The following is a 13,443-nucleotide window of genomic DNA, read 5'->3' on the forward strand; positions in this document are numbered from 1 at the left end:
CATTTTGAATACATTTTCTCTTGCCCAACCAATATGAGGTACACAGGGCTTGGCTTATATTGAAGATACCCTATTATATTCAGTGAACAAATTACAGTGCACCTGCCCCATCCCACCCCGCCTTTCTCCACAAAACAGGGCCTACCTCGCCATATTGGGTACAGTAGGTCTCAGGCTTGGTCAGTCCACAGGTGGATGAAGCTCGGAGAAACCGGGTTCTGCCAATGAGCAGGTCCCCAACAGGAGGATAGCAGGCCCCACGGGAGCAGGCTTGCTGGGCACACAGGAGGCCAGGCAAAGCTGAAAGCACAGGAAGGTTCTGAGATGCTGCTGGCGTGAGGAGGACCACCTGGCAGGCCACCCCAATATCCCCTGGGGTTGCTGATACAGGTAAGGCCAGACGCTCCACCTCACTCATGCTCCTAGTTCCTGCCCATGGTTAGGGTAACATTCCTGATACCATTAGATTTTCGAAAGACTGATTTCATCCACTATCATCCCAGTCTTGACAAGGACGAAGACTGGCAACCACAGACCATAGGTGATCCTTAAGTGTAGCCTTTACATGGGGTTTTTGAGATCAAGTCAGACATGTGCACACACACTGGGTCAGCAGGGAAGGCTCCACAGCTCTTTTCAACAAGCTGACTGCAAGCAATGGCTGGGCCACAGAGGGAGGTCTGTATTCTTTCCTCTCCTTTATCTGCAAAAGGATACAGTCATGCTCCAGCAGTGCCCAGCTATAATTCCCTGAAAAATCCAGAGTGCAAGCCAAGGTAAATCTGGAGCTGGCTTCAGACTGCAAGGATGGGAGGTAAGCAGGGTAGAGAGCTCCCTTGTGTGAGAATAAGAAGGCACCCAAGAGCCTGTCAGGGAAGGAAGACAGTTCTCTCAAAGACACGGAGGAGTGGGGTCAGTGCTCCCACTCCCAGGCAAGGGATGACAAAGAGGCTTACACAGGGCAAGCTTTCCTCCTCTCCAGGTGGCTGCCACCTCCACACTATGCAACAGGGCTTGGGGCAATGGGAAGGGGCACTTACCCAAACAGAGGAGAAGGAGTGGTCTCATCTTCAGCCAGTGGGTGGTTCCCAGAGAGGGCCTGACCTAGGGCAGAATATCACAGCCTGGGTAAAGCCATGGGAATCCAACAGCACACCAGCCCCGTAGCCTCTGTCTCAGGACTGTGAGCTCTAGGAGGCCTGTACCCAGGGGGTTGACACTATAGGATATTTTTGAGCAGCAGGTCCATTTGTAGCCAAGAGTTTAGAAAGTGCCAGAGAGCCCTGGCCTCCTCCTGGCCCAGCTGGCATGTGACTTCCCGGGGTGCCCCATTACCACCAAAATCCCATCGCCTCATAGTGGGTGAGGTTAGACCCTGCCCTACCCCACAGGGACTGGCAGACCATGCAGGAATAGCAAAGGGCTGGGCTGGGCTGGGCAGGAGGGTGCCCAGCTCTTGTTCTTGACTCAAGCAAGAGGCCTGGCCTTTCTCAGGACTTGCATGTGCCTATCCTACAGGCCCGCAGCAAGGGGGTCAAAGAGGGTGAAGGCCTGGAGGGGGTCTTCCCCAGCCATGGTTAGCATGGGCTCCAGTCCCAAAGGGGGCGTATGTCACTCTGCAGCAGCCACAGCAAGTGGCTGAGATGCTGTGAGAACAGAGGCAGGCCCGGCAGTTTTTGAAAAGTGAGTGAGGATTTCAAGGAAACTGAAAGCAACAAAAACATCTCCAGTTATGGGCCGGACTCAACACGAAGGAGGAGTCCGGCACTGCACACAGCAAAGATCCTGAGGGGGGCTGTGGGGTGCTCCTGGAAAGCCGGAGTGGGGCCTGAGGCAGCCGGCCTCAACCTTGCTCCCGCAGGGCCTGTCAGGACGCCCTGACAGCCATGCACTCCTTTGTCTGCAGACAAGGCAGGAACTGGGTGGGGGACACCTGTGGTCAGCTGAGCTCCTTCAGAGCAGAGCCTGATGCCTCAGAGCTGTGCCTCTCCATCATCTCCCAGAAAAGCCAGGGTCGGTGGCAGGAACTCCCCCCTGCCCTGTCCCCCATGGAAAGGAGCCACTCTGAGCCAGCTCTCCCACTTCAATTCCCCAACCACCCTCTCCACTTCTCCTTTGTGCTCCCTCCAGATATCAACCTGCTTTCTTCTAAGTCCCTGAGACACTTGTCAGGGTAGAAAAGCAATCCCAACAACAGCAGACATGCTCACCTGGCTGGCCTTCTTCGGGACTGGGAAGGCATGAGACCCGCGTCCCAGGCACCGACAGAAGGGGACCCGTCTCTCACCCCCGATCCCACCCGGCCCCTACTGCGCAAGGGAAGGCATGGACTGTACCTGGCTCCTGTGCTACTGCACCGTTTGCTCCAGAGGGCCTCTCTTAGGAGCACTTCTTGAAGGTGGGGGGTCCCCTCTCCAGACTTCTGGTTTTTAAACAACAGCCTCACCTCTGAAGACACCCCGCTGGGCGTAGCCCACAGCAGGCAGGGCGGACCGCAGGAATCTGGCAGCCGTCACGCCCAGCTGTCGTCACGGCACCCCCGCCTCCCCCAGATTGAGACTGGGCAAGTGGGTTGGTCCCTGAGACCTCGTAGCCCGCTCCACTGGTGCCCACCTGCCTGTGGGGCCCAGGGCGCTGGAGGGAGAGGCACCGCCCACAGCAAGCACTAGGCAGCTGTGAGTGTTCCTGAGAGGCCGAAACTCCTGGTGGGGGTCCCTCATGGGTGTCAGGAACTTTGCCCAGAGATAGGGAAGTCAACTTCCTCTTGTGCTCTAGGCTCCCAAGGACAAAAGACCAGATCAGAGTTTGTGGGAAAATGTAAAAAAAAAAAAAGACGAATGACTGGACTAGAAGACTCCAACATCCAGGACCCTGGAAAGCACCAGACCCATCCTATGTGGGGGAAAACTGGAAAATCCTGGCTTCTTGGGAAATTTGGAGGCTCCTTAAAAGGCTACAGATCATCAAGAAGGGGCTGAAGCTCAGCTCATCTCAGGCAAGCTTAAAAGGAAAGAACAGGGGAGCTGGAAGCAAAGGCGTTCCTGGACTCACTCAGCAAGCGCACGGGGTTGGCAGGGAGCCCTGCCACAGGTAACTGCCTGTGACTCACTGCCCCCAGCTCCAGCAGGGCTGGTCTCCTGGCCCCTCCCTCCCGGGTCAGGAATGCCTGCCTGGAGGGCCAGAAATCAGACCTGACCACAAGTGGTGGAAACAAAGGCTGAGATAGGGCAGGACTAATGCAGTCAGAGCAGACTCCACCTGGCTGGCTGCCAGGCCCCACCCTGGATAGAGCTTCCCTTGTGGGACCCACAGCGGTTCTTGGACCAGGGGCTTCAAGCCACTGCATATAGTGCTCACAGGTCCAGACGGAATGACTATATGCATAGGGTACTCTTCCCCACCAGATTAGGGCTCCGGGCAAGGGGAAGGGCTCCCAGCCCAGACCTTGACCTCACAGCACCTGCACTGGCATCACTGTGGAATGTTAGTGCCGCCCATATGCCTTTTATAGGAACTCACAGCTTACCCATTCCAGTCCGTCAGCATCTCCTAAGCAGAAACTCCTTAGGGCTGCAGGGTTATGTCCAAAACATTGGCTTGAGGACCCTTAAGGGAACAATAACCAGAGATGAAAATGCATTTCCACCCCTCAGGTTCTAATTCAGCCCTGGGGCAGGTGGGTGAGAGACTGTAATTAGCCAATGGGCAATTAGTTGCTGTGCTGCATAACTGCTACTCCAACAGTCAGTGTCTTGTCTCCTGTCAGCGATCTAGTGAAGTCTGGCTGAACTCAGCAGGTCAGGGCAGCACACACAGCTGCCCACGATCCGCTCTTCCTGTAAGACACAGAGCAAACCCCACTAAGTCCCCTCCAGAAGAAGGCCCCTCAGATGCCCTGTACCGTAAGCCCTCCTATCTTGTGGGCTCATGCTCTCTCTCTACTTCCCCAGCTCCCTGAACTCCAGGTGTCCAGGAAATACCCTCTGCCTAGCCCCAGAGGATGTGACCAAGAGCTTGGTAATCATTAACTCAGCAGAAGGAAGCTGGTGGGGCAAGCCCAGATCCTCAGTGAAACAAAAGAGGCCAGGCAGGCAGGTGGAGTGGCTGGGCCCTTTAAGGCTACCATCCCCCTTTCTGAGCCCAGGTAAGCAAGCACTTACAATCTCAGACCTAACAGGCTGGGGCAGGTCCCAGACTGGCTTAGCTTACAGCAGGGAAATGTGGATTGCTCTGCTCAGGGGCCCCCCACATACTTCCCAACTTAGGCCAGGAAACTATCTATGCAGACCCCAAGGGCAGCCCCATTAGCCTCACTCTTCCCTGATCATCCCCCAGTGGGAATCCAGACCCGCCAGAACTCCGGGGGCCCCAGTCGACCCCAGTGGGAGACTTCAATAAGTTCAAGTCCTATGTTTAGAGACCACTAGCCTATCAGAGAGGCCGAGGCTGGGTTAGGGTCTGGTCAGAGCTGCAGGGTGGCATGCACCTGTGAGTGTCCTCTGGGAGAGACAGGCATGTGTGTCCTCTCTCCCTGCCACCGGCTCCTCCCTTGCCTTCCCTTCCCTTCCCCCCTCCACCACCGAGATGGTTTAGAAAGAGTGCCAGGGAAGACATCCTCCAGCTCTGGATATCTCTCACTCAAGTTAACACACCAGCAAATTCTATCTACTGCCCCTTCCAAAAGTAAACAGGATCTACTCCCACCTTCTTAGCCTGAGCCTCTCCTGGGATGTTCACTGCAGCCCACAAGAAAGAAAATCCCCACACTCTGGGTCATGTGACTCTGCAGGTCAGAGGCCTGCACAAGCTCCCCCCACCCCCACCCCGCCCACAGTGCACTGTTCCCTCAGGGCCCAGGAAGTCTATGAGGGTCTACAGGAAAAGCAGCAAGCTGGTGAATGCATTACCTTTCTGCGGTCACTGCCGCTGTGGCCCTCCTGGCCTGTGCTCTGGCCACGCAGCCTCCCTGAGGGTCTCCACGTTGCCAGCCTGCTGCTGCCTGGGTTGCAGCTGCTCCTGTCGCCCGAGGCCCGCTCCTTCTGCACGTGTGCATATCTCTCCTACCTTTTGCCAATTTGCATGCACATCCTGACCTCCCCGGCCACCCCACTGAAAACCACCACCAACTTGCCCACCCCACCTATCCCATGCGACTGGTAGCATGTTATTTGCATTCTTTGGCAGCACTCAATACCTCCTATCCAGCTACAGTATTTGCCTATCCTGTGTATTTTGGTCCGGAATGTGATGTCCAAGACGGTGAAGCTTCCAGTCTTGTTTTTAGAGTCCCCGGCTCACAGTAGGTGCTGGCCATTTGTGGGCTGGACTGATTCATGCAGCAGTGTCTGCCACTGGTTTGGTTTAAGGTACTCTCTTGCCTTTGATGTATGTTTTACATTCTCAGAGGGAATGGTCCAGGCTTTGGATCTCCAGAATGGAGACTTGTGCATCAGCCTGCCACAGTGTGGGAGTGCTTCTTAGAGGTGACCACCCCCCAGATTACATGGATGTCACCCTCTTGGTGCACACAATGTCCTCCTTTGCCTGCTTATCAGCGGTTCCTGGCAATGTCTCTGACAGGTTGCGGGGGTGGCATTAGAAGCCACTGTCCCTGGTATACATCTGCCAGGTTCCAACTGTCCAAGCTGCCAGAGAGATTGGCCAGGATCTGTCAAATAAGAAGTAACAAGAGAGGGTGCATAGAGGGAGGAAAGGTAGAAGAACGGGAGAGAGGATAAGAGCCCCCTGGTCCTGGCTGGGACTTGCAGGTGTTGGGAGGCAAGGCTGTCAGGTGAGTAAGGCTCAGGCTTCACTAGAACACTGTGAGTCATGGCTGAGTCCTGCTTTGTGGGACAGGGTGGACTCCTGCACTGGTCCTGGGCACTGGGCCTGTGACTAACCTGGTGTGGTCCTGTGCTGCAGTATGACCACTCAGCTGTCTAGACAACGGGATTCTCTTCTGTGAATCTCCCTAAATCCCAAGTAAGAAAGTGGGCCTGGTGTGTTAACAAGGCTCAGATAGGAGGCGAGGGCTGTCAACAAGCAGGAACAGAGCCTGCCCTGCCTGGCACAAAGTGACTCAATTCCATGCCCTTCCTGCTTTCTACCTCCCCCCAACCCCCAGCTGTCCTAACCTACCCAACCTGAATGCTACCCCAGCAAACATCCATACACACAGGCTTGATGGAAGTCAGGGAAAAAAGCTGGCAGTCAGCCTGAAACAACCACAACTAACATTCAGTGAGATCCACGATGTGCCAAGCACAATTCTAAACTCTTATCATACATTAACTCATGGAGTGTCCGTTACATTCCTGTGAGGCACCGTCTTCATTGTCCTTTCTTCACAGGGAAAGAAAAAGAGGTTCAATTTCAATAACTCGGTTTCAGCTAAGAACCGGTGATCCAAGCCCACACCACAGTATCATGGCTTCCCCATTGCATGAGTCAAAAATGCACTATGTCACCTAAACACCTGTCCCCAGCCTTGCTCTTTGCTGACTAGGTTCCACTGGGCTTCAGACTCTGTACCCAAGACCACTAGCTCAAACCTCTCTGGGTTGGGTTGGGTTGGGGTTGCCAAGGGTGACTCTAGCTGAGCAGATGCCATCAGACGCCTCTGGGCTGGCTGTCCATCCTGACAACCTGCCCTTTGGGCACAGACATGGAAGGTGCTGCCTCCACTTCCTCCTCTTGCAGGCTGGCACAATCCAGCAGGGTTTCCCCTCTCACCCACAGGGAGCTGCCCCAGGTGAGCTCTGGAGCCTACTCACAGGGGTGTAAGGCAGACTAGGTGACTGTGCAAACAGCACCATCAGCCAACAAGATTAAGCCAAAAGCATGACAAGGGGGTGACACTACTTCCCCTCTGCAAAGGAAGGGGATCCCCTGACCCAAGGATAAGCTCCTGGGCCACCTCAGAGGCCTCAACTCCTTCGGCCCCATTTCCCAAGGCACTCCCCCAAGCAGCCCACCCCTCCTGAGGGGTGCAGTCCAGGGTAGCCTGCTACTCTTGGTGGAGCCTGTTGGCAGGCATGTGGCAGACTGGCTCCTACTGACAACTGGCCTATGGCCACACCCTCTCCTCTATCCCAGCAACCTCCACCTCTGCCCTATTTATTTTGCCATTGACCCCTGACAGTGAGGTTCTCCAGACCCAAGTCCAGCTCTGTAACCTTTGGACACAAATTGGCTGTGTGGAGCTTGCCATGTGGCCATGGCCCCGTCTCACCAGGAAAAGAAGAATATACTGGGCTGAAAAGTAACCTCTGGCAACTTGGCAAGTAGGGAGCTAGTGGAAAAGAGAAGACCAGGAATGTCCAAGTGGGAGGAGGGGCACTTGTATTTTGAGATCTACACCCAACACTGTCAGAGAGCTGCCCTGGAGGACTTTTGAACCAATCTCTAAAAGGGCCACTAGACAAAGGTATTGACATTTGAGGGCTGAGGATGGACACCTAAGTACCTTGTGGTTGGAGAAGGAAGGGAGTATGTGTGTCAGCTCCCTGTCTGAAATCAACACCAGCTAAAGGTTTCTAATCAGCACCTTGGGCCAGAGCCTGGAGCAACATTAGTGTCTGTGCAAAGGCTTGACCAGGGGCTAGCTGTTTCATTGTTGGTAAATCAAGCACTGGATTATACTGGTTCTCACTCAGGCTGGCCCTTACAATTACTTGGAATGCATAAAAGACCAGATACCAAGGCCAGCCTCACCCAGACATTTTACTGGCTTGCTGACTGGCTGGGACAGTTCATGTCACAAGGTTCGCTAGGCAACCAGAGCACTATGCCTGGACTGGGAAGCTTGGCAGTCACTTCTAGCACATCTGCCTTAGAGGGGCATGGAGCAGAAAGTGGTCAAAAGCCAAGATCAAGCCCTGGTCTGCACTCACCACCCATGCGACAAGACAACTCGGGTAATATCAGAAAGCAGTCACAACAGCTCTACCTCATGGGTCCTGTGTCCATGAACAGCACTGGTGCCCGCATGAGTCCCAGCCCAGCACCTAGCTGGGGATGTGCTACACAAAGACTGTCCTTAAGTACGCGTCACCCGCAGGGGTGCAGGGCTTTTGTTGTGGTTAACAAAGGGAACAGCACACCCATCCATAAGTTTCCTAACTCACTAGCTGGATAGTGAGCTGGCCTCAGCTATTCCCCTTCTCTCCCACCAAAGCCCCAGGCCCCAAACTGTGAGGCTGTGATTCCCTCATCCTTGAGGGCTGCAAACTCCCCAGTAACCAACACCCAGAGCAGAAGAGAAAAGAGGTGCTCTGCCCCACCACCCCCACATCCAGCTAAGTTCCCTGCAGGTAGGGCAATGTTTCTATAACACTTCACTCACTCTGATTGTGCACATTAATACTTGTTATTGATCACTCTGATTGTATATCTATAGTCATTCTCCCAGACAGCTTTTGAACATTACACCCCTGATGGTTTCACATTCTATGTGAAGGCATATAGCCAATTGAGAAAGTTGGATCATGGTGCAAGAAAAACCTGGTCAGGGAAAGGGGGTGGGGGAAACCCAGTGAGTCCAGCACTTAATAAAGGCCACAGTCAAAGCTGATCTGCACAGCAGGTTTGCAATGTGCCTGAGGGCAGCCAAGGAGAAGGCACCTTTTTTTTTTTTTTTTAAAGTTATTTACTTTTATTGTTATTTTCTTTCCAAGTCTCTGCAACCACAGCTCAAAGTCTGGTCAATCTCCCTCCTGCCAAGTGCTAAGAATCCTCCATCTCATTCTTTCCCCCTCTTTAGAACAAAATTCAAACCTGTCCCTCCCCACTGACCTAAAATAGCTATGAACAGATTTTTATGACCTTGGAAATGTTTGCTGAAGTACTACTAACTGAGAGAGTAAAAGCGCAAGACAGGCTTGCATAAAAGTCAATGTAACTCTAAAGAAAAAAAGTCCTCAGAGAGAAAACAAGGAGTATGTTAGCATTTAACAACCAAACGTTAACACTTAGCAATCCCCCTCTCACTGGGTTTCTCTCCGTATTTGCATGTGTCATGATGGGAATATTTCACGGAAATAATCAGTAACAGTAAAATGAATCAGGGTGAGGAGCTGACACTGCCCCCACCGAGTTACCCATGACTCATCTTTTCTCCCTCTGCCCCCTGCTTTAGCCTGAACCCCTTTCTGCTAAAGCCACAGATTGCCTGAGCATTTCCTCTGCAGCTTCTATCAATCATCGTAGATGTGGTAAGACATAGGTTCCTCTTCTTCTTCAAGATTTATTTATTTGTACTGGAAAGGCAGATTTACATAGAGGAGAAACAGAGAAAGGTCTTTCGCCTGATGGTTCACTTCCCAAGTGGCTGCAATGGCCAGAGCTGAGCCAATCAGTAGTCAGAAGCCAGGAGCTTCTTCTGGGTCTCCCACATGGGTGCAGGGTTCCAAGGCTTTGGGTCATCCTCTACTGTTTTCCTAGGCCACAAGCAGGGAGCTGGACAGCAAGCGGAGCAACTGGGACAGGTATCAGCGCCCATATGGGATGCCACATTTGGAAGGCGAGGATTTAGCCACTGAGCCATTAAGTTGGGCCCAGGTTCCTCTTCTTAAACAATACTGCTGCTGGGTGCTGCTTAGTTTGTTCTGTCAAGAGAGCTCTCAGCCCCAATCCTCAGATAGATACGGGAAGACAGAAGGAAATACAGAAGGGAAGAAGGAAGAGAGAAAAACGTGACCTAAAAATACCACGATCGTATCTTTCGCTGTGATAACCGCTTGTACCTACTGGAGAAAGGCAAAAATAGGTCGAGCCAGGTCACACATCTTTATGTTGGGGAAAGAACTCAAATGACTAACCCCATCCCAGTGTGCCTCTCCTGGGGGAATTCTCCCAGGATAATGCTGCCTGATTCTGATCTTTCACAGTGTTCATTCAGAATGTGTATGAAGCATCTTGTTGTTTTAGTTCCTAAATCTGGCAACTTCACATTAGTAGGATTTTTTTTTCACCTAATCTTGTGACTTCCTGACTTATTATAATCTGGTTATCTTTCAAAGACTCGCCACAATTGTCCTAGAAACAGGATGCTTCAAGGTGAACCCAGGTGCTGTGGTTTTTAGATGTCCTAAGCCCCTTTGTCCAAAGTCAGTTCAGATAAAAGACCAGGGGCTGAGCCAACAATGTACGAGGAAACCTATCCCTCTTACGTTCCTGTGCTCCATGGGTGTGGTGGGTTGTACTTATTCCATTGTTTAAGTGCTTTCTCACAAGGAGCTAGCTGTATATTATCCTGAGAGCACAGAAAGGAACAAAATCCCATTCCAACTTCTTGCTATGGTCCAGTTTGATTTGAAGTTATATATTTACAATATCTCATTTAAACATCACTGCCATCCTTCACGATAGTGCTGAGAGCAGTCCTACTGCTCCCTCTCACAGCTTTTCAGCACCATTAAGTAGCTTGTCCAAAGTTACAGAGCTGGAGTTTTAGGCTATACTAACTGGAATAATAAATTAACCATAAAATCTAAGCAGTAAAACACAACAAAAGTTGGTGTGATGCTCACACAAAGTGACATGCAAGACGATGGTGGTGTAGGGATCCTCCATGCTACACTCACTCTGGGACCTCTGTCCTCTTGTAACTGCACCCATGCCCTGAAGTTCATGGCAGCAAGGCCAGAGAGAACATGGATGACTTCTCCCCTCTTCTTGCTGCAGCAGCTCTGAAATGGTGCAATCACACTGGCCAACGACACATTGGCCAGAACTTCTCCCAGAGTTCCTGGGCCATGTCTGTGCCCAGAAAGAAAAGAAAGTGGGGGCTGGGAAATGCAGCATCATCTATCACAACCAGCATATGGTGAGACCAGAACTCAACAGTGTATCTCCAATTTCCAAAGCCTCTTTCTGTTGCAACATTTGGCCTCCCAACATGGAGGCAGTCTATTTTCTCAAAAGGAAAATACCATATGGGATAGTTTATAGATGATGACACCTCAAGGAAGCTGATAGGAAAGTGACTGTGATGAATATTCTAGATCTAGAAAACCTTGATCACAACATTGCCCCACAGCCCAGGAAAGTCTTAAAAAATATACAGAAAATAAAATTCTGCCACTTCAGTCTTTAAGACTAAAAACCCATTCTGGAGTAAGAGCAAATTTTCAAAAAGAAAGATTTTGGAATGTCTTGTTTGCCCAAGACTTTCCTTGTTTTAGCTCTGAAAGTTGCACATCCCAGAAAGTCTTTAGTTGAGATAATCAACCACTCTGACTGTGCATATCAATGCTTAGCATTGATAGTTCTGATTGTACACCAATATGCATTCTTGCAGACAGCTTTTGAAAGTTACACTACCGATGGTTCACACTCTATATAAAGACATGCAGGAAATTGAGAAAGTTAAGTTGGCTCACAGAGCACGAAAAACCTGGACGGAAGTAGCACATGCGCTAAGAGATGGCCCAATTGCTAGATGGCTTTGCTAAATGAGTCAGCTTTCACCCAGGAGCTTCCAAACTGTTTCCCATGGGCGAATTTTAATCCCATGTGCTGCTCCATCCAGGTTCTTCTTGCGCTGTGATCCAGCTGATTCTCTCTTTCTCCCTCTCTCTCACAGCTTTGCACTTTTCCTTGCTCCATGTTGTTTTGTTGGTTTTGGCATGTGCTCCATCTGCTACAAACTGGATTTTGTGCGGACTTGGTCCCACACACTTTCAACATCTCCAGGTTAAAGGCCAAAGTCCTCAAAGTCCAGCTCAGAAAGTTACACTTCAGTGTTGTGACAACATGGGGAAAATCAGTCAGGGGGTGGGAACTGGGGGAGGGGAATCCCAACTACACAGAATTGTACCATAAAATGCAAAATTTTAAATAAAAATTAAAAAAAAAAAAGAAAAAAGAAAGTTACACTTCAGGCCCTAACTCACACATACATGCTTTCACACAGCCTTCTGCCCCTCTGACCACACTTAGGCTTGACTCATCTAACTCTGCCTATCTATACTACCTTCTCTACTTCCTGTATACTTGGCAAAATCCTCCAAGACTCAAATCAGATTCCTGGATCAGTGGTGGCTTCTCTGACAGTCTCCGTAAATTCTTTCCAAATTCTGGTGATAGGCCTTACCGATGCAATAAAATCAGGAATCAGTTTCATTCTGTTTTTGCAAATCCATTTTGTAAATTTCTTAAATTTGTATATATGTTATTCAACTTTGCTTTGTCCCCACACATGGACTATTAAATAAACTCCATGAGATCAAGAAAGGCATGGGAAACTGTAACATAAAAAATTCTTAAATATGATATCATGAATATTAATCCCTAATTTCCTTTCAAGATAATATAGAGAATCATCTAGAAAAATGTCTCCCTCCCTAAGAATTAGAACCTGAGAAAATTCATGATGCACTGAACCACTCATTGGCAAAATTTAAAGGCTGGACTGCCTTGAGTCCTATGCCAATCTCCTATTCTTTCTTTCTTTTTTTTTTAATTTATTACTTTTATTAGAAACTCAGATCTACAGAGAGAATGAAAGACAGAGAGAATGGGCTTCTATGCACTGGTTTACTACCCGAGTGGTCGCAACAGCAGGAGCTGAGTCGATTCGAAGCCAGAAGCCAGGAGCTTCTTCCAAAGCCAGGAGCTTCTCCCATATGGATACAGGATCCCAAAGCTTTGGGCCGTCCTTGACTGCTTTCCCAGGCCATAAGCAGGGAGCTGGATGGGAAGTATAGCCAGGACACAAACCAGTGCCCATATGGGATCCTGGCATGTGCAAGGTAAGGATTTAGCCACTAGGCTACTTATTCTACACCCCATGGTTCTTAGGGATGGGAAGGCCAGGAACCAAATAGGCAGCACTTTTGGTATTTAGAACTGAAATATCTTTGGGGCCAAGCCATTGATTGAGGCACTGAAGACTTGACTATCCAGCTATCTTTGGATCGGCTCAGCTCCAGTCATTGAGCCACCAGGGGAGTGAATTACCGGATGGAAGAATTCTCTGTCTCTCCTTTTCTCTGTAGATTTAATAAATCTTTAAAAAAGAAAAGAGGGCCTGGGCCCAGCGGCGTGGCCTAGCAGCTAAAGTCCTCGCCTTGAAAGCCCCGGGATCCCATATGGGCACCGGTTCTAATCCCGGCAGCTCCACTTCCCATCCAGCTCCCTGCTTGTGGCCTGGGAAAGCAGTTGAGGACGGCCCAATGCACTGGGACCCTGCACCCACGTGGGAGACCCGGAAGAGGTTCCAGGTTCCCGGCATCAGATCGGCGCGCATCGGCCCGTTGCGGCTCACTTGGGGAGTGAATCATCGGACGGAAAATCTTCCTCTCTGTCTCTCCTCCTCTCTGTATATCTGGCTGTAATAAAATGAATAAATCTTTAAAAAAAAAAAAAAAAAAAAGAGGGCCCGGCCGCGTGGCCTAGCAGCTAAAGTCCTCGCCTTGAAAGCCCCGGGATCCCATATGGGCG

At 50.6% G+C, this 13,443-nt stretch overlaps 1 protein-coding gene across 3 annotated transcripts in view; it reads right to left on the minus strand.

Annotated features, from left to right (window-relative positions):
- Nucleotides 1–13,443, minus strand: part of LAMB3 (laminin subunit beta 3) — a 161,306-nt gene that overhangs the window by 35,171 nt on the left and 112,692 nt on the right. The window contains exons 2-4 of one of the 3 annotated variants that reach the window (XM_058669131.1): nt 3,520–3,606; nt 1,041–1,104; nt 146–300 (exon numbers count right to left, since the gene is read on the minus strand). In XM_058669131.1, coding sequence (XP_058525114.1) covers nt 146–300; nt 1,041–1,068 — 183 coding nt within the window. In that variant the 5' untranslated portion in view covers nt 1,069–1,104; nt 3,520–3,606. Of the gene's footprint in view, nt 1–145; nt 301–1,040; nt 1,105–2,210; nt 2,285–2,336; nt 2,570–3,519; nt 3,607–13,443 lie in introns of those variants that run through there. The other 2 variants (XM_004578684.4, XM_058669132.1) reach the window with 2 other exon arrangements.

Source organism: Ochotona princeps, chromosome 10 (genome assembly GCF_030435755.1).
Source record: "Ochotona princeps isolate mOchPri1 chromosome 10, mOchPri1.hap1, whole genome shotgun sequence".
Classification (NCBI taxonomy): domain Eukaryota; kingdom Metazoa; phylum Chordata; class Mammalia; order Lagomorpha; family Ochotonidae; genus Ochotona; species Ochotona princeps.